Source organism: Mus musculus, chromosome 9 (genome assembly GCF_000001635.26).
Source record: "Mus musculus strain C57BL/6J chromosome 9, GRCm38.p6 C57BL/6J".
Taxonomy (NCBI): Eukaryota; Metazoa; Chordata; class Mammalia; order Rodentia; family Muridae; genus Mus; species Mus musculus.
This window is the reverse complement of record NC_000075.6, coordinates 109,676,732-109,702,700: the sequence shown is the minus strand read 5'-3', so window position 1 is coordinate 109,702,700 and position 25,969 is coordinate 109,676,732. Positions and strand designations below refer to the sequence as shown.

General features: G+C 42.4%; 1 protein-coding gene across 2 annotated transcripts; it reads left to right on the top strand.

Moving 5' to 3' along the window:
• On the top strand, positions 1 to 25,969 carry Fbxw18 (F-box and WD-40 domain protein 18). 2 transcript variants are annotated; one of them, NM_001033794.3, is made up of 10 exons: positions 1 to 150; positions 1,073 to 1,110; positions 1,297 to 1,460; positions 2,519 to 2,637; positions 9,322 to 9,531; positions 11,042 to 11,200; positions 12,054 to 12,264; positions 13,785 to 13,963; positions 14,247 to 14,371; positions 25,804 to 25,967. In NM_001033794.3, the coding sequence occupies exons 1-10, from the start codon at positions 52 to 54 to the stop codon at positions 25,907 to 25,909; spliced, it is 1,410 nt and encodes a 469-aa protein (NP_001028966.1). In that variant the 5' UTR covers positions 1 to 51; the 3' UTR covers positions 25,910 to 25,967. The 2 variants fall into 2 exon arrangements, with proteins under 2 accessions (NP_001028966.1, XP_011241290.1); XM_011242988.1 differs by lacking the exons at positions 1 to 150; positions 1,073 to 1,110; positions 1,297 to 1,460; positions 2,519 to 2,637 and adding an exon at positions 4,391 to 4,791 and having other exon boundaries at positions 25,804 to 25,969.

Below are 25,969 nucleotides of genomic sequence, written 5' to 3'. Positions count from 1 at the left end.
GAGCAAGCTGGGGAGGAGAAAGGAGAGTAGTGTGGACTTAGGCCACTGAAGATGGAGACCCATTTGCCTAGTTTGCCTAGTTTGCCTATGATGAAAATCCTCTCCTATCTGGATGCCTACAGTTTGCTACAGGTTGCCCAAGTGAACAAGGTAAAAGCTCCTTGGCTGAACTCCTCCATTCGGTGCATCCTACATGAGACCCCTTTGACCTTTCCCACTCATTCTTGGAGTCTCGGCTACCCCAGCACCACACTCACATAACCTGTCTTCCTTCTGTCTTCCTTCCTTCCTTCCTTCCTTCCTTCCTTCCTTCCTTCCTTCTGTCCTTCCCTTCCTTCCTTCTTTCCTTCTGTCCTTCCCTTCCTTCCTTCTTTCCTTCTGTCCTTCTCTTCCTATCTTCCTTCCTTCCTTCCTTCCTTCCTTCCTTCCTTCCTTCCTTTCTTCCTTTCTTCCTGCCCTTCCTTCCTTCCCTCCCTCCTAAAACTTACCTTATTCAGACCTGTCTACTCAGCTCTGACACATTAGTGTCTTGGAGACTCAGCTGCTTCTCTTTACCAACAGGAGCTCCATCCTACAGAATAGCAAACAGATACATATAGGGCTCATGGATTAGCATTATCCACTCTGAAGACCTCAAATCCGGTTAAATGAGGCAGGAGTGGTGGTGCAGGACTGTCATTGAAGCACTTGGGAGGTGGAAGCAAGATGATCAGGATTTTGGGTCAGACTCAATCACATGAATTTAAAACCAACCCAGGCTACTAGACACCCTATCTCAGAACACTAACAGTGATACCAAAATTTTGCTAAATGAAAAGAACTAGCTGCAGTGTGGATACGTGCTCTGATATATGGCACCCTTGAGACTCCATGTCAGACCTTTGAGACTGGCCCTTCTTCCTCTGAGCCCTCCTAAGGTGACTTGTGTTTGCTGGGGTAGGTCTCTCCATGATGCCTAGGCCTGGAGAGGTTAAGACTGTATTTGGTTAACCTTTGTAGGCCCAACAGAAAAGAAATTGAGAGCAGGTGAGGGAGGTAGTTGTTGGTTTAAGGATTCTTTTCTCTCCCATAGAACTGGAATGCACTTGCAAGCAGTGATGTCCTGTGGAGGTAAGGAGGGGCAGGGTGGAGTGGGAAGAGGGGACAAGATGGGGCTGAGAGGGAAGCAGAGGCCTTCTGATTCTGGGCCTGAACCTCTGCTGCGTGAGGATGGTTAGTGAATAAATGTTTGCTCACAGTGGCTCTAAGGTGAGGTGACTGGGGTCAGCCTGATGGGATTGCAACTGTGCATTGCAGGAAGTTGTGTCAGAAGAGATGGCTCTACTGTGACACGGTCATCCTACAGCTCCATGACAAAGAGACATGGAAGCAGTTCTTTGTTAACCGAACATATCAAGAACACACCAAGACCCGGGCAAAGCCAGAAGATTTCACCTACAAAGAAATTTGCGCAGAGACTGGTATAGTCTTGGATACTTTAGAAGAGACTCCCACTTGGTTTTTCTAAGTTTGTGCAGTCCTACATTCTCATTTAATAAGAAGAAGGGAATTGCAGTTTAACAGGATGGGGCTGCTGTACTAGCACAGCCATGGAGCCAATCTGTGATCTGTTGAGTGGTTGCTCAACATCTTAACAGCAGTGCTATTCTTTCCTTTCCCCTAAGGCTTTGTACCCTTCCCAGAGTGTAGAGAGAATTTACTGGGGAATTTACCAAATAGGTTTTTGTATTGATCTTTTTCAAAAAGCTTCCTCAGAACAGTTTTCTGATGGAGAGATACTTTAAAATTTTTACATTTATTATTTTTAGTGTGTGTGTATGTGATGTGTGTACATGGCACAGTGTGTGTGTGTGTGTGTGTGTGTGTAGCAGAAGACAACGTTGTAGATTCAGTTCTCCAGATGGGGTGAATCTTATCTTTTCTGTTTGTTTTGAGATAAGGCCTCACAATATAGCTGTGGCTAGCCTAGAACTTACTCCATAGATTAGACTGTCTTCAAACTCAAGGTCTGCTGCTTGCCTTCCCTTTGACTGGTACATCTTTACACCTGCATTTTTCTTTTCTTTGTTTCTTTTTCTCTTTCTTTCTTCTTCTTTCTTTTTTCCTTTTCTCTCTCTCTCTCTCTCTCTTTCTTTCTTTCTTAAGACAGGCTCTCATGTACCACAGGCTGACCTCAAACCCTTCACATAACAAACACTAATGACTTTGAACTTCAGATCCTTCTTCCTCCACATGAGGTTATGGTTTATAGGCCTCTAGGAACAGAATGAAGCACTCTGCCCAGGGAGTCACAGTCCTAGCCCCCAGTACCCATTTTGTATCTATAGGAACAGGTTAAAAAATAAATGTACCTGAACCAGTGCCCAGCCTGCAGTGTGCATGGCTGCCTCTCACCTCATCCTTTCCACAGCTTTTATCCAAGCCTTCTTCATGGCAGAGGGAAGGGAAACCTACCTCCTTCAGTTAGAGTTGTCCCTCAACTGTCTGGTGTCCACATAGTGTTGGGGTTTCCTTGCAGGAATTTGGGCATATGCATGTTATATCTCAGGGCGTGGCTTAACAAGGAATGGACAAGGGACATCGGTTGTCTGTATGTTGACTTCCATGACCAAGATTTCCACCTGGGATATTCATGAGGTGAGTTTGGCCAGTGAGTAGCAAAAGTTATCCTCATATGAATTTTAATTTTATGTTTTTGTTGTTGGTGATGATGAGACAGGATCCCCCTGTACAGACCTGGCTGTCCCAGAAGTCCCCAGATAGATCCACCTACATTGGCTTTCTATGTGCTCGGGTCAAAGTGTTGCAGCACCACACCTGATTTTCCCCTCTTCTTATTTTTATTTTCTATTTTTAGATTTAATTGTTTTCTATGTATGAGTGTTTTTTGTGCATATATATATATGTGTGTGTGTGTGTAATCCATGTGTGTCTGCTGCCTGTGGAGGTCACAAGAGGATGTCACATTCTTTAAAAACTGTAGTTGCAGATGATTGTAAGTAGTGGGCACTGAACTTAGGTCCTCTGCTAAGCCATCTGTGCAGGGCCTGTCAGTGTTTCAAAGTTTTCATCCTAGAGATTGTTCTCATACAAGGTCAGGTTTACTCCTAGGTATTTTTAAAAAGATATATATTTTTTATTTTATATATATATGTGTGCCTGTGTTAGTTTGTTTGGTGCCGGCTAGCAGAGGCCAGAGGCTGTGAAATGTTGTTTAGGCTTTGGGAAGCCAACTAGGGTCCTCTGCAAGAGCATTAATTGTTCTGAACTGCTGAACCATTGCTCCAGTCCCTTACTCCAGGTTTTTTTTTTTTTTTTTTAGTTTGAAACAGGGTTTCAATGTGTAAGAGCCTCTGTAGACTAGGCTGGCCTCAAATTCTGAGATCTGCTAACTTGTGCCTGCTGGGATCAAAAGAGCATACCATGCCCACCAGGCCCCTTCAGGGTGGTGGTCCAGGCTGATCTGAATCAGGAGGCTTCCCTTATCTTTCTTCACTTTGGTTATTACTGTATAGGAAGAGCAGTGATTTTTTTTTCTCTGTTAACTTTGTAGCCTGACTATTTGCTGGAAGTTTATCAGTTCTCACACTTTTCCAGAGGGTCTCTAAAAACAGCCTCATAGTGTCTGCAAGTGAGGAAACTCTGGTTTCTCTTCCCTCTTGGCATCTCTTTTGTTTGCTTCTCCTGTTTTATTGTTCTAGTAAAACAATACCATATTGAATGAGAGTACAAAGTGTGGACATGCTGGTCTTGTTCCTGATTTTGCTGGAAATGCTTTTTTTTTAAAATGGTATTTGAGGGGGTACAGTAAAGAAACTGCCAACATCACTGCTCCATGATATGATTAAGTTTTTTAATTGTAGATATGACTGTCCAGAGGCATCTAGAAGAGTCTAGAGCAAACAGAAAGAAGTAGACTGTGTTGTGTTTTTAAAAAGTCCAGGATATATTTTGTAGAGCAAAGTATGGTGAGGTGGGAGGGGTGCCTCAGTGGGCAGGCCCATGCTGAGGTAAGAGACATATTATGGGTATAGTGCAGAATAGAGTTTATTTAGGGAATGGGATGTAGAGATAGAGAAAGATGGAGAGAGAGAGAAAGGGAGAGAGAGAAAGGGAGAGGGGGGGGGAGGGAGAGAGGGAGAGAGGGAGAGGGAGGAGAGAAAAGGCCAGTCAGAAAATGTGGAGACACTGGGAAGGGGGCAAGAGGAAAGTGGGAAAAAGGGGTTAGGAAGGGAAAAGAGTCAAACCGAAGGGGCAGAGAGAGCAAGGAGGGGCCAAACTGCCCCTTCTACAGCAGCCAGGCCTACCTGGCTGTTGCCAGGTAACTGTTGGGTGGAGCCTAGAAGGAATGTTAATATCTTCCATTTTGTTTTAATTTAAAAAGGAGAAACCAACGAAAATGGGGTTGAGGTATAGGTCTAGTCTTAGGAGACTCTGTTGTATCCTTGCTGTCCAGGATCTGTGAGGCCATCTGTGGGTAGGAAGGAGCAGGTCCAGTAGAAGCATCCGTGTCTGTGTCTTTCTGTGTCTGTGTCTGTAGGCAGTGGCACATCTGTGGATTGCTTCTCTGGAGCTGTGCTGGATGTAGATTTTGAGTAAACACTTGGACTTAGCAAGGTGCTGGAACACTTAATGTATATTTGAGGAAGACAATAAAGTCACGTGCTTTTGGAAGAAAAAGAAATGTTCTCAGGTGTACATTAGAAACCCTTAGGTCTTGATGGTTGGGGTGAGAGGAGTCCCAGTCCCAGGGAACAGGAGAGGAATCCCACCCTCTGGAATAGGCAACAGGTAGGAACGTAGGCTATTGACTGGCAGGTGTACTTATCTTTATGGATTCTTTTTGGTCCCTGAGAGGTGAATTTGAGTGGGTTTCCTGGAGCTTATAACTTTACAAATGAGATAAATCTGTTAACAGCATAAGCACTCTTTAAGAAGAGTTTAAAGAAGACAGAAACCTTTCTTGGATCAGAAAGAGAAAGCAAGGCTTTTCTGGGAGGCTGAGTATACACACACACACACACACACATGCACATACATACACACACGCACATATATATACATATAAATTTAGCATAATGTGAAACATTTTAACTTTACATTTAAAAGACAAAGTAAATGAAACTTGAAAATTTGACCATGTGAATATGATAGTTTAGCATGAGAAACACCTGGTATCTGTAGTTAAGAATGAGAGAGAAAATGTATGGGGTCATGGCAACACCAGAGTCAGGGTAGCTGGTGAGAGCTGAAGTAATTTTACATTACAGGGTCAGTGGGGAAGCTGTAAGTGGCAATTTTGAGTTAATTCCAGGGGTTACACATAGCCAGCAATCTTTAAAGTGGCCAGGTTGTGTGACATTAAGGAGTTGGTAGGCCGAGGTCAGGATCTGAAGCAGAAGAAAAAAGAAATTGCAAGTTAGTGTTATTTATGAGGGGGGATGTGAAGGAAGTAATGACCTTGGAGGAGGGTAAGAATGTTCTGTGGTGGGCGAGACAAGTCTAGGCCCCTAAGGGCCACAGCTCTGGTTACCTTGTCAGCTCAGTTGTTTCCCTTGGAGACAATAGAGTCATCCATCTGGTGGGACCTGCAGTGGACAATTCCATCTTGACTCTGGCAGAGGTAGTCTGGCCATCAGGCCCAGAAGATGAGAGGCTTTTTCCTGTGGGGGAGGGGCATGGGAGAAGTGACTCACTTGTTGTTGTCAATATTAGACATTTAACTACCTGGGTATCCTCTGTTTGTCTACGGTGTAGGCCAAGCCCTGGCATCAGGCATGGCAATGGAGCAGTGATTCTCAGTTGTTGTCCTACCACAATCTAGGCGGTCTTGTCACTCTGCCCATATCACTTGGAGATCTTGGGCAGTGCGGGGTTCACTGTCAGGATTTAGGAGTTTCTGTCTATTACAGTAAGCTAAAACATTCAACATTACGTTTAGCAGATTTCTGACAAGATTGAAAGCCACTATCTATTAAGTATATCTGAGTTAGACAATCTGTGTTCCTTTGTTGTAGAATGTATCTAGTAAGTAAAGAGAGTACATTGTAACATGACAGTAGCAAAAACAAGGATAAAGCTACCTTTTGGCAGATGGGAAATGGTTTCATAAGTTCCTGAGGAATAACGACTTTTCTCTGAGAGTCAGAAATCCCATAATCCAGCTTGATCTCATTTCTGGATATTCGGAGAGTCTTGGGATCTAACGATTACCACATAATACTGGTTGGCTACACGTTTGTGTGTTAGCATGCTTTCTGTTGCTCTGTTAAAAGGCCATGGCCAAAAATGTAACTTGGAGGAAAGGACTACAAGTTATAGTCCATCAGAGGAGGATAATGCAGAAACTGAAGCAGAGGCTGTGGCGGTTGGTCATTCTTTGTGGCTCACTCTTCATGGCCTCCTCAGTTAGCTTTCTTATACCACCCAGGACCATAGCCTGGCTGCAGCACTACCTAGAGTGGTATCCTCCCCTATTGATGATTGACTAGGGAAATACTCTACAGATGTGCTAAGAGACAATCTGCTGCCATGGATGTGGGGGTGATGTCCTCTCTCAATTCACCACATGTGGTAGTAGGGAGAGCTGACCCTGACCTCATTGGCTGTGGCAGTAGGAGAATGGGCCCCCACTCCTTGACTGGGCAGCAAAGTGGAGCTGTTTTCTCTTGTGGGGGAGGGATGGAGTAATTGACATAACTGTTTTCCACATGCCTCTTTCTCTGATAATGTCTACCAGGATTTGGGGTACCTATCCCAGGAGCCAAACATAAAGAATGTGGCTTGCACTGAGCATAGTTTTCCTGGGACCTTCCTGGGCTGTTTGACTTAGGGTAGGAATCATGGCTAGAGCTGTGGCAGCATTGTTGACCTGGCTGCAGCACAGCTGTGCAGGTAGATATGGTTTTCTGAGTGCTAGGGGCCCATATGATGCCCTGGGAGAGGGATGGTGGGGACCCTAACACCAGTGGGAAAGAACACAGGACGGGCCATGCCTGTGGTTCTTGAGGACATTACTCTTGGCTTGTCTCAGCGTTATGACACCAGATTCCCACTGCGCAGTCCCTTATAGTTTATGCAAGAGTTTTTTCTCTTGTTTACTCTGGCTCATGAGATCGCCAGGTATTGAGCCATTGTAGGAGAACTGGGTGAATGCTGGAACCTCAACCTGTGTTTTTTGATTACTCTTTGTTCTTTCAAGTATTTTTTATTTTAAAGGGTTAAAGAGCCTAATGGAGTGAACAGTAATTCATTGTTGAGATTGGTTGGTTCTATTTGTCTGGGAGACAGTCTTACCCTTTAGTCCTACCTGGCCTGGAACTATGTAGACTAGGCTAGCTTCCACCTCAACAGATCTGCCTGTCTCTGCCTCCTAATTGCTGGGACTAAAGGGTTGACCCAAAACGCCTAACAAAAGGTTTTTTGTTAGACAGGGTCTCAATGTTTATAATCATTGCCTCCCATAGCAAACTGAAAATGTAACACAGTGAACAGGATGATCTTGGGGTTGGGGGTTTTGGGATTTATGTTTTTTGTTTTTGTTTCTAGGTGGGTTGGAGGAGGCTCTTTATGGCAGTATCAGGCTATTCTAGAGATCACTCTGCAGTCCAGGCTGGCCTTGGACTCATGGAAACCCTCCTACCTCTGCCTCCTAAGTGCTAGGCAGGATCCAGTGGTTCATTATCATCCTACCTGGCAGAGGGAGCCAGAAGTGTAGAGTGACCTCAACCATGTGAGACGGAGTCATGTCTGTATGGTAATGAGGCCTTCAACAGGTTGTATTTCAAAGGAGTCGAAGTGCAAGTCACATTTTAGTGATAAATTCTTCAAAGAAGAGACTGCATTTGGAGCGAAGGAGAGGTTATTAATAATTTTCATGCAAATGGATCTAGGGCTTAGAAATGGCTCTATTGATTGCTGCCTCTAATAATTTACTAAATTTAATTATGGTTTGGCTTTTTGTCATTGATTCTGCTGCTAGTAGAGTGTGTGTGTGTATGTGATTTAAAAAAAAATACACCACATTTATTTTATTTGCTCTATCTTCATGTTCACAAGTATGCCCAAAGATGGCATCAGATCCCAGTATACATGGTTGTGAGCCACCATGTGGTTGCTGGAAATTGAACTCAGGACTTCTGTAAGAGCAGACAGTGCTCTTAAACACTGAGCCATCTCTCCTACACCTTGAATTTTTTTTTTTTTTAAGCAAAAGGAAAGCCTGGAAGAGAACCTGTTTCTCTCATTTGCAATGTATAAGAACTAATGATATAGTAACCAGTTACGGAATTGATTCATTGTGAATAGGTTTGTTTCATATGTTATAAAACTTAATACTCTCAGAAGTGGTAGCCCAAGCCTTTAACTCTAGCACTCAGGAGGCAGAGGCAGGTGAGTTTGAAGCCAGCCTGGTTTCCATAGAGAGTTCCAGAAGAGCCAGAGTATAGAGTGTCCCTGTCTCAAAAACCAAAACCCAACCAAATAAAAACAAAACAAAACTAAAAACACCCCTATCCCCACTAGAATTGATAAGAGGCCCATGCTCCCTGCTGCACTGTAGTAAAAGGTGAACTGGCTCTACGCACAGGGCTGCTGAATGTTCTTCATGCATGTTTGTGGGAGTTGTTTCTCCCCTTCCATGTGGTTCCTGGGGATTGAACTCCTGTCATCAGGTTTAGTGGTACGTTCCCTTCCCTGCTGAGCCATCTTGGCAGCCATGTTCTTCTCTCTGGTCTGTATAGTGAGTGTGTGCTCGCCTCTGAGCATAATGCATGTGTCCTGTTTTCCTGTCCACTCCTGCCCCAAATACTCTAGATGTTTGTTTTCTTTTTTGTGTTTCTTTTTATTTTTATGTACATAGGTATTGTGTCTGCATGCATGTCCATGTAATGGTGTCAGATGCCCTGGAATTGGAGTTACCGACACTTGTGAGCTGCCATGTATGTGCTGGGAATTGAACTCGGGTCCTTTGGTTAAGAACATCTGGTGGTCTTAACTGGAGAGTCATCTCTCCAGCCCTATGGTCCTTTTTCTTTCTTTTTTTTTTTTTTTTGAGATAGTCTTGTAATGTAGTCCCAACTGGCCTGCAACTTGACATTGAAAACCAGACTGGCCTAAAGTTGCTAGTGACCTTCCTGCCTCTGCCTCCCTCTGCTGGGATTCTAGGTGTATGCTAACATGTTCAGTGAGGAATGCTTAGAACTTAGAAGTAGAAAATATGAAAGTAAGGATTTCCAGCTTAGACAAGGCTTCCAATAAAGCTGATGGGTGAAAGCAGTTGAACTAGAGGTGCTCAGACATGATGATGCTCTTGTTCTTCAGGGTGTTATGACCTGGGTAAGCCCAGTACAGCCAACTACTATCAAGCTGTTGAATACCCTCCCTGAGATGCACATTGCAGTCACTGTAGATATTCACTCAACTATCAAACTGTGGGACTGTAATAGCAGTGATGCTCTGGCGACTAACAACCTGTTCTTTCCATGTCAAACACTGAAATCTGTCTTTACCAAGGATGCTGCTATTGTCTTGGTAAGTAAATCCCAAATCTGGAATAGTCATACGGAGCAAATCACTTGCCAATTTGTGGTCCAATTATTGTCAAGCATTAACTTGCCATCTTGTAGTCTCTGCGAACCCTAGAGTCAATCACAGCATATCATAAACATGGCCATCCCTTAGCCTTTGACCTATTTCATGTATATTTCCTTAAGCCATTCTCTTAAAAATATCATTTTAAAATTCTTTCCTGGGATCTGAGGAGAGATGGTTCAGTGGGTAGCAGTGTATGATGTGCAAGCATGAAGACTGGAGTTCAGATCCCTAACACTCACATAAAAAGTGGGATGTGGCTAAATGTGCCTTTAACCCCAGTGTTGTTGGGGAAGGAAACACAAGAGTCATTGGGACTAGACTGCTGGTAGCCAAGCCAGCCTAGCTCCAGGTTCAGTAAGAGATTCTCTCAGGAAATCAGGAGAAGAGTGATCTAACGGGATACCTGGTTTCCTTCTCTGGTTTACATGTATGCCCAGGTATGTAATCTAACTACACATAAATATATATATATATATGTATATGTATATGTGTATATATATATATATACATATATATATATATATATATATATATACACACATATGTATATCATGCACAGGTACACACACACACACAATTTTTCTAAGTGATTTTATATCTTCTTTTCTATGAAATGTTTATTATTGCTGAACCCATGAATTTGAATCCAGAGAAGAATATGAATTTTATCGTATATTGAAAAATAAAAGGATAATGTTGATGTCCTAGTGAATGAAGGGAAAGAGTGTTTTAGGACTTGGAACATCTTTACACATACCCTACCTCATGTGTTTGAGACAGTCTCATGATGTCTTGGCTGTACTAGAACTCATTGTGTAGACTTGGGTGGTCTAACTTACAGAGATCAAACTGCCTCTGCCTTCTGGGTGTTGGGACTAAAGACATATGCTATCATGCCCTACAAAAGTTACTTAAAAAGAAACCTGCAGGGCATGGCGGTGCATGTCACAGAGGCAGGTGAATCTTTTGAGTTTGATGCCATCCTGGTCTACGGAGTGAGTTTGAGAATAGCCAGAGCTACACAGAGAAATCCTGCATGTGTGTCTATGTATCATGAGCAGGCTTGGAGGCCAGAAAAAGCCATTGGAGCTCCTGGGACTGAAATCCGCACCCCCCCCCCTTACATGCACACACACATAAACAAACACTTTCTCTTCCTCTGTCTCTATATCTTTGTCTCTATATCTCTGTCTCTCTGTCTCACTGTCTCTGTCTCTCTGTCTCACTGTCTCTGTTTCTCTGTCTCTGTCTCTCTGTGTTTCTGCATAGTTTCCTACTGAGTCCTCTCTTCCAAGTCTAGAGAGACACTCTGTGAGGCAGGCTGTTAACAGCTTTGGGTCTCATTACTGGACTTGAAGACACAGTGTTGTATCTTAAGAATAGATAACACTGCTTCCTTCATGCTTAACCTTTCCCTATTGACCAGGTGCTGGTGCTCTGATTTCAGGTAAGCGATACCTTGGGTAACCTCTACATCTTTAGGATTCCAGATTTACACCTCATTTCCACAATCAATGTATTCCCATACGGTATTAATGAACTCTACTGCTCTCCTCAGAAGAAATGGGTCTTTCTGAGTAGGAAACACCCACATATCTTGCCAAAGGTAGGTGTGTTCTAGCAACTCCAGGGTGAAGGTGGGAGACAGTGTGGGAAGGTTGAGCCCTCAGGGATGTCCTGGCAGACCACTCCCCTTCTCCTAAGCCCTATCATACGAAAAGTCATCCTACAGTCAGGAAAGAATAATGTGCTTGGGAGCAGTCACCTTACCAGTCGCCATGGAAAATGTCTATTAGTTAAATGTCCTTGAAATGTGGCTCAGCCAAAGGATAGAGGCAGGTGAAATAACAGTCACCAGACAACTTTCTTGCCCTGAACTGAAGCAATTTTCTATCACTGGCTGAGATGCCATGACAGATTTCAACTAAGTGCTACCATACCCAATGCTTTATATACTGCCTTCTCTCTTAAGTGCCAGCTCTCTGGTGCCCAGTTCTTAGGTGAGCGATGGTCTGCTCAGAGGCCAGGTACTCCTCAGGAACCAAGCATATTTATTTAGTTTTATACATCGATATACTTTCAAAGCAGCCTGGGTTACAGTATGATAGTCTCAATGCCTAAATTTAAAAATAGTTCTGAATAGCCCTGGACTAATTCTGTGCACAGGGAAAATGTATTTAAACAAGCTTTGCCTTATGAGTCCATTTCAGAAGGCTTCTGAGGTGCCTTTTGACCTGAGTCAGGGACTCCATTTTGTCTCTGAATATGATGGGAGGGGCAGGAAGACGGTGAGTTATTCTGACCTTGAGTGGGAGCAATGACTGCTCCACCCTGTCCTGGGTGAAGAACCGATGCGGCCACTCCTGGGTTTATTTTGAAAGCCCCTTGTCTTGAGTGTGCCTGTGTCAGGCTGCAGAGATTTACTCTTCATTGACTCCCCTGGGCAATACTCTCTGCAGGTGTTTTACATGAACAGCTTACTGAGGAGATCAGAATTCTCTGCCCCTGTGTCTACCGTTCTCAATTTTTCATTATGTGATAAAGCCTTCTGGACCCCAAGAAAGGAAGACCGGATAACCCTGATGTCCATAAGTGCTCCCTATAAAGTCACAAAGTTTGTCACATTTGATATGAAGCTGGAAGAGATCGGGAACCAAATAATTGTTACAGGTAAACATTAAAAAAAATTATCAAGCCTGACATGATGGTACATGCTCAAGTCAGGAGACTGAGTCAGGAAACCCTTATAGAGGCTGCTGTCTCACAAATGAAAAAGATGGAGCTGAGAAGATGGTTTAGCATGTGCACATGCATACGTACACCCACACAGATGTGTATATATACACACACACAGTGACACACACACACAGTGACACACACACACAGTGACACACACACACAGTGACACACACACACAGTGACACACACACACAGTGACACACACACACAGTGACACACACACACAGTGACACACACACACAGTGACACACTTAAAAACATAAAAATAAATGGCCAAATATGGTAGTGCACACTGAGTGCTGGGATTACAGCCCAGCATTTAGGTAGAGAGCTCTGCAGAGCTCTTGATGTTCCAGTCTAGCCTGAGCTATACAGTGAGTACAAGGTAGCCAAGGATGTATACCGAGACCTTGTCTCAAAAACAAAAAACCCCAAATGACAAGTAGTAAAGAACTATATTATGGGGTGGCAAAATGTCTTAGGGCAGAAGTTTTCTACCTCTGGGTTGTGACCCCTATGGCAAAACTTCTATCTCCAGAAATACTTAAATCACGATTGATAACAATATCAACATTACCATTATGAAGTAGTAATGAAAGTAACTTTATGTCCAGGGTGACCCCCCCTACTGTTACCTGAGAACTGTATGAAAGTTCAGTAGGAAGCATTAGGAAGGTTGAGAGCTCTGGCTTAGAGGATAGAGACACTTACCTATAGAGCCTGACAACCTAGTTCAATTCCTGGGGTACCACATGATGGAGGAGATACTCAAATCCCTCAAGTTGTCCCCTGACCCCCACATGTGTGCTTGTGCCATGAATACCTACACAAACATAATAATGTAAAAACAAATTTTAAAAGAAATCGCCATTTCTCCTGTGTTTCCTGTACATGCTCATAGTAAGATATAAATGCTTGATGTTGTTTTGTATTTTTAGTCTTTGAAGACAGGGTTTCTCTGTGTAGCCATGACTAACCTGGATCTTGCTCTGTAGACCAGGCTGGCCTCGAACTTGGAGATCCACTGGACTGTGCTGGATAGTGGATCACCGTATGATGATGCTCCACACGATGTTTTTGTAAAGGGAGCAGGGTGCTCCTTGGCCAGATGTGAACTTGTATCTGCTTGATGGCCACTACTCTAGCAAACTATGGATTTCTCAGACAGACATGTTTCCATTTCTGTCATGCACTAGGGACTGGGTTCTACTGTCCTTTTCCAGTACCTTTTCAATATTTGAGCTACTGACTGTCCACACCATCCCTGTGTCAGAGCCTGAATTTCCATGGTTGAGGTCATGGACTTGTCAGACCAATGGACCGGTTTCATTGTCTCTTTTAGACTAGCACACCATGGAAGGAGGGATATGCTTTTCAGTAAACATTGAGGATTTTGCTCTTACTTAAATGACTGAAAATAATGCCTCTATATTTCTGTTTGTTTGGTACAGGATATTTGATAGCCAGCTTCTCGTTGACAGACTATGAGGGGAGACTGGAATGCTTTGGAGTCAGTGATAAGGACGTGATTGTTTGTTCAACGGGATCCTCTCTCTTGCTCTTCAGCATATATGGTGTCTGTCTGCAGACATTTGACTACTGCTCAGAAGAGATCTTGAGACTATGGGTGGTACGTTTGGAATGTTTCCCTTGCAATTTTTTAAAATAGATTTACATTTTTTAAACAATACTGTTGATGTATGTGCATATGCATTTGTTTGTGCTGGAGCACTTTCAGAGTCCAGAAGTCAACTTCATGGAGTTAGTCTCTCTCTTTCCAGTTTTATATGGGTTCAGAGCACCAGGCTTGCTCAACAAGTGCCTTTAACCTGATGAGCCATCTCCTAGGCTCTCTCCCTGTCTTTTGATCTGACATTGACTCCAGCCTACTCACATTTTGGTGTTCTTTAAAGGACCCCTTTCATGTCATTGTCACTTTTATCGATGGCTCTTTGGATGTGTACGCATGGGAGGAGAGATGCCAGCAACTCAGTAAGTGTTATCGGCTGCAAAACAGAAGACGGCTTCCACGGCAAAGGTAAGCTCTGTTTCTTGACTTAAACTGGACATTAATTTTTAAACAAACCTGGGGCTGGAGAGTTGGCTCAGCAATTAGAGCACTGGCTGCTCTTCCAGAGGACTTGGGTTCCATCCCCAGCATCCACATGGCAGCTCACACCTGTCTGTAACTCCAGTTCCAGGGCATCTGACTGACACCCTCACATCAATGCATTGAAAGTAAAGTTAAACATATTGAAAAGTTCTGTGCAAAAATACCTTTTTTTTTTAAAAAAAAATTTTTTTTTTGTTTATTACGTATTTTCTTCAATGACATTTCCAATGCTATCCCAAAAGTCCCCCATACCCTCCCCCCCACTTCCCTACCCACCCATTCTCATTTTTTTGGCCCTGGCGTTCCCCTGTACTGGGGCATATAAAGTTTGTGTGTCCGATGGGCCTCTCTTTCCAGTGATGGCAGACTAGGCCATCTTTTGATACATATGTAGCTAGAGTCAAGAGCTCCGGGGTACTGGTTAGTTCATAATGTTGTTGCACCTACAGGGTTGCAGATCCCTTTAGCTCCTTGGGTACTTTCTCTAGCTCCTCCATTGGGGGCCCTGTGATCCATCCAATAGCTGACTGTGAGCATCCACTTATGTGTTTGCTAGGCCCCGGCCTAGTCCTTTTAAAAAGAGAAATGAACTTTCTATAAAATATATGACTAAATGTATGATCTCCAGCATCACCCAGAACAGACATTGGCTGTGTATGTGTAATATTTAAGAAGCAGAGGCAGGAGGATCCAGAAGTGCAAGGTCACCTTCTGCTATTTAGGAAATTTGGCAGCCAGGTTGGGTTAATTGCAAAACCATCACAAACAAAGAAAAATAGGAACTGGGTAAGCATAACACAAGCCTTCAATCCCAGCACTGGGGAGTCAGAGTCAAGTGGCTGCCTTGTCAATTCCATGCCAGCCTGGTCTACATAGTGAGTCCCAGAACAACCAGGGTTATAGAGAGAGATTATGTACTAGGCATGAAGGGAGGGAGGGAAAAGAAAGAATTGCTAGTTCTTGGGATCTCGGCACAAACAGTTATGTCAACAGCCTCAGGCCCACAGAAGTGGGGGACTGCTTCCTCATATCTTGTCTTTAATGGCAGGATGGGTTCTTCTGAGTGTGGCCCCCTCTTGGGTTCCTTCATCGGTGAGCTGCCTCATCTCCATTTGGCTATTTTTCCTTTGACTTTGACTTGCCTTCATCCAAGTTATTTTCAGTGATCATGGTGTGGTGGTACAGTCCCTAAACTGGGTACACCCAGGATGCTGAAGCAAATGTTGATTGCCATTTAGCAAGATACCATGACCCTCCCCCCCCCCCCAAAAAAAAAGGAAAAGAAAAAAAGAGTCCCTGCTCTTGCAGGATTTTTATGTGTAGTCTCAGCAGTCTTGGAATCAGGCTGACATTGAACTCTACCTTGAGATCCACCAGTCTCTGTCTCCATAGTACTGGGGCTAAACGTGTTCACCCAGTATCCCTATTCAATAAGGGCCAACAGCACATGACAATTTACCAATATAACTTAAATTACATGTATGACTTAAAGATATTTCTTCCTCTGAACATAGTGGCACAGAGCTATAATTCCAGCCTGCTGGAAACTAAGGCAGAAAAATTACTTCAAGTTTGAGGCTAGCATATGCTACATTCAAATTCAATGCTAGTCTCTGCTATACATTGAAATCTTATTTCATTTTCCCCTCACACTCTGTGGGGGTTATCTTCATTGTATTGATTATTTGTTGTTGTTGTTTGGTAGGTTTTGGTGTTTTGTTTGTTTTCTCCACTATGCTGTGGAGAGACCTTATAGTTTGATTCAGTCCTATTTGTCAATTCTTGCTTTGGTTGCTGGTACTTGGGAGTTCCTAGCCAAGAACTCCTGCCTAGACCCAAGTCATGGAGCTTTTTCTACAGATTCTCTTAGTGATTTTCTAGTCTCAGATCTAGTCTTTCTTTCAATGTGTTATGAGTTGATTATTGAATTATTGAGTAGTGGGAGGTATAAGAATATGGTGGTCTTTGAATCTCTGTGACACCATTTACTAGAGGGTCTATTTCTTGTCCTTAAATAAAAAAAATCAACAAATGATAAAAGTGCAGGTTCTCCTTCTAGGCTGTGATGCGTGTGTTTGAGGGCAGTGTCATTCATTCTGGTTTGATCACAGCAGCTTGCTGTGATATATTTTTAAATCTGATATGTGATGGCTTCAGTTTTGTTGTTTTGCTCAAGACGGCCTTTTGTATGTAAAGTGTGTGTGTGTGTGTGTGTGTGTGTGTGTGTGTATTTGAGCATGTACATGTATTTTTTTTTTTGAGATATCTTGTATACTCCCAGATTGGCCTGAAACTTGCTATGTAATTAAGGCTAGCCTAAAACTTTATGTATCCAATGCTTGCTTTGAATTCCTGAACCTTTTCGCTTTCACTCAGTCTTGGTTTTTTTCATTGGTATTTTCTTCTCCTTCAAGATTTGGAAAGGACTTTATCCTGTTTGTCTGGCTTGTATGATGTGCTGAAAGATCTATTGTCATTGGGGTCTGTCATTCTATAGATCAGGGGTAATGCCCCTGTGATTTTAAGCTTTTTATTTAATTTCTAGAAACTCGTTCTTGGTGAATCTAGTATAAATAGTTGGAGCTTAATGTATTTGAGCTAGATTTGCTTTGACTCTCAGGAGACTTAAAATTTGGGCAAGGTACTTTGTCTTCCTTGTGCTGGGGTAGTGAATACAGGGTAGGCCTGACACTTAAGCTCTTGTGTGATCCATTAGAGGTTTCTGTCAGTACTAAAGAATGGAATAATTGACATGTGCCCCACCGTGCCCCCTAGTGGGGAGGGGATGCACTGCTACATTCACTGTGTATCAAGTTTGGCTAAGGGAACAGAACTCAGTTTTAAAATAAACATTTTTTCCTTTTTAAATATTTTTTATTAGGTATTTTCCTCATTTACATTTCCAATGTTATCCCAAAAGTCCCCCATACCCTCTCCCCACCCTCCTAACCACCTACTCCCACTTTTTGGCCCTGGCGTTCCCCTGTACTGGGGCATATAAAGTTTGCATGACCAATGGGCCTCTCTTTCCAGTGATGGCCGACTAGGCCATCTTTTGATACATATGCAGCTAGAGACAAGAGCTCCAGGGTACTGGTTAGTTCATATTGTTGTTCCACGTATAGGGTTGCAGACCCCTTTAGCTCCTTGGGTACTTTCTCTAGCTCCTCCATTGGGGGCCCTGTGATCCATCCAATAGCTGACTGTGAGCATCCAGTTCTGTGTTTGCTAGGCCCTGGCATAGTCTCACAAGAGAGCTATATCAGGGTCCTTTCAGCAAAATCTTGCTAGTGTATGCAATGGTGTCAGCGTTTGGAGGCTAATTATGGGATGGATCCCTGGATATGGCAGTCTCTAGATGGTCCATCTTTTTGTCTCAGCTCCAAACTTTGTCTCTGTAACTCTGTCCATGGGTGTTTTGTTTCCAATTCTAAGAAGGGGCAAAGTGTCCACACTTTGGTCTTCGTTCTTCTTGAGTTTCATGTGTTTTGCAAATTGTATCTTGTATCTTGGGTATTCTAAGTTTCTGGGCTAATATCCACTTATCAGTGAGTACATATCATGTGAGTTCTTTTGTGATTGTGTTACCTCACTCAGGATGATGCCCTCCAGGTCCATCCATTTGCCTAGGAATTTCATAAATTCATTCTTTTAATAGCTGAGTAGTACTCCATTGTGTAAATGTACCACATTTTCTGTATCCATTCCTCTGTTGAGGGGGCATCTGGGCTTTTTCCAGCTTCTGGCTATTATAAATAAGGCTGCTATGAACATAGTGTAGCATGTGTCCTTCTTACCGGTTGGAACATCTTCTGGATATATGCCCAGGAGAGGTATTGCGGGATCCTCCAGTAGTACTATGTCCAATTTTCTGAGGAACCGCCAGACTGATTTCCAGAGTGGTTGTACAAGCTTGCAATCCCACCAACAATGGAGGAGTGTTCCTCTTTTTCCACATCCTTGCCAGCATCTGCTGTCACCTGAATTTTTGATCTTAGCCATTCTGACTGGTGTGAGGTGGAATCTCAGGGATGTTTTGATTTTCATTTCCATGATGATTAAGGATGCTGAACATTTTTTCAGGTGCTTCTCAGCCATTCGGTATTCCTCAGGTGAGAATTCTTTGTTTCGCTCTGAGCCCCATTTTTTAATGGGTTTATTTGATTTTCTGGAGTCCACCTTCTTGAGTTCTTGATATATATTGGATATTAGTCTCCTATCTGATTTAGGATAGGTAAAGATCCTTTCCCAATCTGTTGGTGGCCTTTTTGTCTTATTGATGGTGTCTTTTGCCTTACAGAAGCTTTGCAGTTTCATTAGGTCCCATTTGTCAATTCTCGATCTTACAGCACAAGCCATTGCTGTTCTATTCAGGAATTTTTCCCCTGTGCCCATATCTTCGAGGCTTTCCCTCACTTTCTCCTCTATAAGTTTCAGTGTCTCTGGTTTTATGTGGAGTTTCTTGATCCACTTAGATTTGACCTTATTACAAGGAGATAGGAATGGATCAATTCGCATTCTTCTACATGATAACTGCTAGTTGTGCCAGAGACCATTTCTTGAAAATGCTGTCTTTTTTCCACTAGATGGTTTTAACTCCCTTGTCAAAGATCAAGTGACCATAGGTGTGTGGGTTCATTTCTGGGTCTTCAATTCTATTCCACTGGTCTACTTGTCTGTCGCTATACCAGTACCATGCAGTTTTTATCACAATTGCTCTGTAGTACAGCTTTAGGTCAGGCATGGTGATTCCACCAGAGGTTCTTTTATCCTTGAGAAGAGTTTTTGCTATTCTAGGGTTTTTGTTGTTCCAGATGAATTTGCAGATTGCTCTTTCTAATTCGTTGAAGAATTGAGTTGGAATTTTGACAGGGATTGCATTGAATCTGTAGATTGATTTTTGGCAAGATAGACATTTTTACTATATTGATCCTGCCAATAAATGAGCATGGGAGATCTTTCCATCTTCTGAGATCTTTAACTTCTTTCTTCAGAGACTTGAAGTTCTAATCATACAGATCTTTCACTTCCTTAGTTAGAGTCACGCTAAGGTATTTTATTTTATTTGTGAGTATTGAGAAGGGTGTTGTTTCCTTAATTTCTTTCTCAGCCTGTTTATTCTTTGTGTAGAGAAAGGTCATTGATGTGTTTGAGTTAATTTTATATCCAGCTACTTCACTGAAGCTGTTTATCAGGTTTAGGAGTTCTCTGGTGGAATTTTTAGGGTCACTTATATATACTATCATATCATCTGCACAAAGTGATATTTTGACTTCTTCCTTTCCAATTTGTATCCCCTATATCTCCTTTTGCTGTGGAATTGCTCTGGCTAGGCCTTCAAGTACAATGGTGAATAGGTAGGGAGAAAGTGGGCAGCCTTTTCTAGTCCCTGATTTTAGTGGGATTGCTTCCAGCTTCTCACCATTTACTTTGATGTTGGCTACTGGTTTGCTGTAGATTGCTTTTATCATGTTTAGGTATGGGCCTTGAATTCCTGATCTTTCCAAGACTTTTATCATGAATGGGTGTTGGATTTTATCAAATGCTTTCTCTGTGTCTAAGGAGGTGATCATGTGGTTTTTGTCTCTGAGTTTGTTTATATAATGGATTACATTGATGGATATCCATATATTAAATCATCCCTGCATCCCTGGAATAAAACCTACTTGGTCAGGATGGATGATTGTTTTAATGTGTTCTTGGATTTGGTTAGTGAGAATTTTATTGAGTATTTTTGCATCGATATTCATAAGGGAAATTGGTCTGAAGTTCTCTATCTTTGTTGGATCTTTTTGTGGTTTAGGTATCAGAGTAATTGTGGCTTCATAGAATGAGTCGGGTAGAGTACCTTCTACTTCTATTTTGTGGAATAATTTGTGAAGAACTGGGATTAGATCTTCTTTGAAGGTCTGATAGAACTCTGCACTAAACCCATCTGGTCCTGGGCTTTTTTTTGGTTGGGAGACTATTAATGACTGCTTCTATTTCTTTAGGGGATATGGGACTGTTCAGATCGTTACGCTGATTGTGATTTAACTTTGGTACCTGGTATCTGTCTAGAAATTTGTCCATTTCGTCCAGGTTTTCCAGTCTTGTTGAGTATAGCCTTTTGTAGAAGGATCTGATGGTGTTTTGGATTTCTTCAGGATCTGTTGTTATGTCTCCCTTTTCATTTCAGATTTTGTTAATTAGGATGCTGTCCCTGTGCCCTCTAGTGAGTCTGGCTAAGGGTTTATCTATCTTGTTGATTTTCTCAAAGAACCAGCTCCTGGTTTGGTTGATTCTTTGAATAGTTCTTGTTTCTACTTGGTTGATTTCACCCCTGAGTTTGAATATTTCCTGCCGTCTATTCCTCTTGGGTGAATTTGCTTCCTTTTGTTCTAGAGCTTTTAGGTGTGTTGTCCAGCTGCTAGTGTGTACTCTCTCTAGTTTCTTTTTGGAGGCACTCAGAGCTATGAGATTTCTTCTTAGAAATGCTTTCATTGTGTCCCATCAGTTTGGGTATGTTGTGGCTTCATTTTCATTAAACTCTAAAAAGTCATTAATTTCTTTCTTTACTCTTTCCTTGACCAAGGTATCATTGAGAAGAGTGTTGTTCAGTTTCCACGTGAATGTTGGCTTTCCGTTATTTATGTTGTTATTGAAGATTAGCCTTAGTCCATGGTGGTCTGATAGGATTCATGGGACAATTTCAATATTTTTGTATTTGTTGAGGCCTGTTTTGTGACCAATTATATGGTCAATTTTGGAGAAGGTACCATGAGGTGCTGAGACGAAGGTATATCCTTTTGTTTTAGGATAAAATGTTATGTAGATATCTTTTAAGCCCATTTGTTTCATAACTTCTGTTAGTTTCACTGTTTAGTTTCTGTTTCCACAATCTGTCTATTGATGAAAGTGGGGTGTTGAAATCTCCCACTATTATTGTGTGAGGTGCAATGTGTGCTTTGAGCTTTACTAAAGCTTCTTTAATGAATGTGGCTCCCCTTGCATTTGGAGCATAGATATTCAGAATTGAGAGTTCCTCTTGGAGGATTTTACCTTTGAGTATGAAGTATCCCTCCTTGTGTTTTTTGATAACTTTGGGTTGGAAGTCAATTTTATTCAATATTAGAATGGCTACTCTTGCGCGTGCCGGACTCAACCAGCAAGAATCACGCTGCAACAGGATCCTTCCACACACGTTTATTGGGAGAGCTTGATTGCAGAGGTGAAGAGACCCCAAGCCCAGAACTGGTGCTGCTTATATAGGCCTAGGAGAGGCGTGTCTCATACCCGGATTGGTTATGCACTATACCTCATTTGCATGTTCCTCATCTGATTGGTTACTCTCTCTCAGTACCTTACAGAACCTCATTATCATACCTCATTTGCATGTCTCACATCTGATTGGTTATACTCGCAGAACTTCATTATCATGCCCAGGCCAGGCAGTGTCTTAGCAAAAAACTTTACTGCATATGTACACATTGGTTGTTTGCCCAAACTTATGCGTGGTGGCCAGCAGTAGTCAGCACCACTCTGCACCTGCACTTGTGGCTTCCCACAGGCTACTCCAGCTTGTTTCTTCAGACTATTTGCTTGGAAAATTGTTTTCCAGCCTTTCACTCTGAGGTAGTGTCTATCTTTTCCCGTGAGATGTGTTTCCTGTAAGCAGCAGAATGTTGGGTCCTGTTTGTGTAGCCAGTCTGTTAGTCTATGTCTTTTTATTGGGGAAATGAGTCCATTGATATTAAGAGATATTAAGGAAAAGTAATTGTTGCTTCCTATTATTTTTGTTGCTATAGTTGGCATTCTGTTCTTGTGGCTGTCTTCTTTTTGGTTTGTTGAAGGATTACTTTGCTTTTTCTAGGGCATGATTTCCGTCCTTGTATTGCTTCTTTTCTGTTATTATCCTTTGAAGGGCTGGATTTGTGGAAAGATATTGTGTGAATTTGTTTTTGTCGTGGAATACTTTGGTTTCTCCATCTATGGTAATTGAGAGTTTGGCCGGGTATAGTAGCCTGGGCTGGCATTTGTGTTCTCTTAGTGTCTGTATAACATCTGTCCAGGCTCTCCTGGCTTTCATAGTCTCTGGTGAAAAGTCTGGTGTAATTCTGATAGGCCTTCCTTTATATGTTACTTGACCTTTCTCCCTTACTGCTTTTAATATTCTATCTTTATTTAGTGCATTTGTTGTTCTGATTATTATGTGTCGGGAGGAATTTCTTTTCTGGTCCAGTCTATTTGGAGTTCTGTAGGCTTCTTGTATGATCATGGGCATCTCTTTTTTTATGTTTGGGAAGTTTTCTTCTATTATTCTGTTGAAGATATTAGCTGGCCCTTTAAGTTGAAAATCTTCATTCTCATCTACTCCTATTATCTGTAGGTTTGGTCTTCTCATTGTGTCCTGGATTTCCTGGATGTTTTCAGTTAGGATCTTTTTGCATTTTGTATTTTCTTTGATTGTTGTGCCGATGTTCTCTATGGAATTTTCTGCACCTGAGATTCTCTCTTCAATCTCTTGTATTCTGTTGCTGATGCTCGCATCTATGGTTCCAGATTTCTTTCCTAGGGTTTCTATCTCTAGTGTTGCCTCACTTTGGGTTTTCTTTATTGTGTCTACTTCCCTTTTTAGGTCTTGGATGGTTTTATTCAATTCCATCACCTGTTTGGTTGTGTTTTCCTGCAACTCTTTAAGGGATTTTTGTGCTTCCTCTTTAAGGTCTTCTACCTGTTTAGCCATGTTCTCCTGTATTTCTTTAAGTGATTTATTAAAGTCCTTCTTGATGTCCTTTACCATCATCATGCGATATGCTTTTAAATCCGGGTCTAGATTTTCAGTAGTGTTGGGGTGTCCAGGACTAGGTGGGGTGGGAGTGCTGCGTTCTGATGATGGTGAGTGATCTTGATTTCTGTTAGTAGGATTCTTATGTTTGCCTTTTGCCATTTGGTAATCTCTAGAGCTAGTTGTTATAGTTGTCTCTGGTTAGAGCTTGTTCCTCAGGTGATTATGTTAGCCTCTATCAGCAGACCTGGGAGACTAGCTCTTTCCTGAGTTTCAGTTGTCATAGTACTCTCTGCAGGTAAACTCTCCTCTTGCAGGGAAGGTGCCCAGATAGCTGGTGTTTGAACTTGCCTCCTGGCAGAAGTTGTGTTCCCCTCACCAGAGGTCCTAAGATCCCGTGGAGTGTCCTCTGGGGACCTTAGGGATGTCCGCAGACTCTGCGCTCAAGGTGCATCAGTTCTGGAGCCCACCGGAAGAGACTTGTGACCCTGGTCAGGCCCGGTTTTCTGCTTCCCTAATTAATGCTGTCTCAGGTCCCTCTCGATTGGATTGGAGCAGCAGTTGTGTTCCACTCACTAGAGGTCCTAAGATCCCGTGGAGAGTACTGTGAGGACCTTGGGGGTGTCTGCAGACTCTGCACCCAAGGTGCGTCGGTGCTGGCGCTGACCGAAAAGGCTAAAATAAACTTTTAAAATTAATCTCTGTTTCTTTTCTGAGACAAGGTCAGACTATATAGCCTCAATTAACCCCAAACTCCCTAAACTCTGTCAATTCTCTGGCTACAGCCTCCTAAATTGAAGTTATTTTTATGTGGGTGGTATAACACCTGCTTCTCTCTCTGTTCTTTTTTTTAAATTTAAATATTTTTTTATTACATATTTTACTCAATTACATTTCCAATGCTATCCCAAAAGTCCCCCATACCCTCCCCCCCCCCGCCACTCCCCTACTCACCCATTCCCACTTTTTGGCCCTGGCGTTCCCCTGTACTGGGGCATATAAAGTTTGCATGTCCAATGGGTCTCTCTTTCCAGTGATGGCCGACTAGGTCATCTTTTGATACATATGCAGCTAGAGTCAAGAGCTCTGGGGTACTGGTTAGTTCATAATGATGTTGCACCTACAGGGTTGCAGATCTCGTTAGCTCCTTGGATACTTTCTCTAGCTCTTCCATTGGGGGCCCTGTGATCCATCCAATAGCTGACTGTGAGCATCCACTTCTGTGTTTTCTAGGCCCCAACCTAGTCTCACAAGAGACAGCTATATCAGTGTCCTTTCAGCAAACTCTTGCTAGTGTATGCAATGGTGTCATTGTTTGGAGGCTGATTATGGGATGGATCCCTGGATATGGCAGTCTTTAGATGGTCCATCCTTTTGTCTCAGCACCAAACGTTGTAACTCCTTCCATGGGTGATTGTTCCCAATTCTAAGAAGGGGCAAAGTGTCCACACTTTGGTCTTCGTTCTTCTTCAGTTTCATTTGTTTTGTAAATTGTATCTTATATCTCGGGTATACTAAGTTTCTGGGCTAATATCCACTTATCAGTGAGTACATATCATGTGAGTTCTTTTGTGATTGTGTTACCTCACTCAGGATGATGCCCTCCAGGTCCAACCATTTGCCTAGGAATTTCATAAATTCATTCCTTTTAATAGCTGAGTAGTACTCCATTGTGTAAATGTACCAAATTTTTGTATCCATTCTTCTGTTGAGGGGAATCTGGGTTCTTTTCAGCTTCTGGCTATTATAAATAAGGCTGCTATGAATATAGTGGAGCATGTGTCCTTCTTACCAGTTGGAATCTTTCTCTGTTCTTAAGCTAGGTAATGTACTGAACAACTGAGAATTGAGAAATGGGGCAGAGGTCTATTGCAGAAGGCTGGGATTGGAACTCATGGTATGGATGATAGTTGTCCTTTGCCAATGTGCACAATTTCTCAAAATTAACCTGAGATGACTTAGCAGTTTAGGCAACTGCCACCAAGCTAGACAAGTTCAGTTTCAGGAACCTATTGGTGAAAGGGGAGAACTGATTTCCAGAAGTTATTATCTACCCACTTCATACATAGGAGCATATGCATGCATGTGGGGGGACACACAGAGAGATACACATAGGCACACACACTCACAAATGCAGGTGCACAGGTATACACACCCACATGTATGCAGTCACACATATCCACACATACAGGCATACACATGCTCAAGCACACACACATACACACACCTAGGCACACACACACAGACACACACACAAGTGCACACATACATACACGATAAATATGTAGTTTTTATTTGTTAAGTTTATGTATATGAGTACACTGTAGCTGTGTTCACATACACCAGGAGATGGCATCAGTTCGAATTACAGATGATTTTGAGCCAACATGTCGTTGCTGGGAATTGAACTCAGTACCTCTGGAAGAGCAGTCAGTGCTCTAAACCACTGAGCCATCTCTCCAGTCCCCAACAAAAAAGTATTTAGTTTTAAATAAATTCAGGACTGTGATGAAAAGGCAATCTTTTAATTATCAGATGATAAAACTCACTCCCATTTTGAGTACTGACATCTTGGTTTTTTCCTTGGCAGTTGCTTTGAAAAAACTTTATGTGACGAAGTGAGCATAATTCGGATGGTGAGAAATGGTCGCAATCCCTGCTATCTGATGACATATACCTTAAACATTCACTCTTGAAATCTGAGTGGGTTGTGTGTCCTCTTCCTCAATGATAATAAAGGTCTATTTGCAAGCACA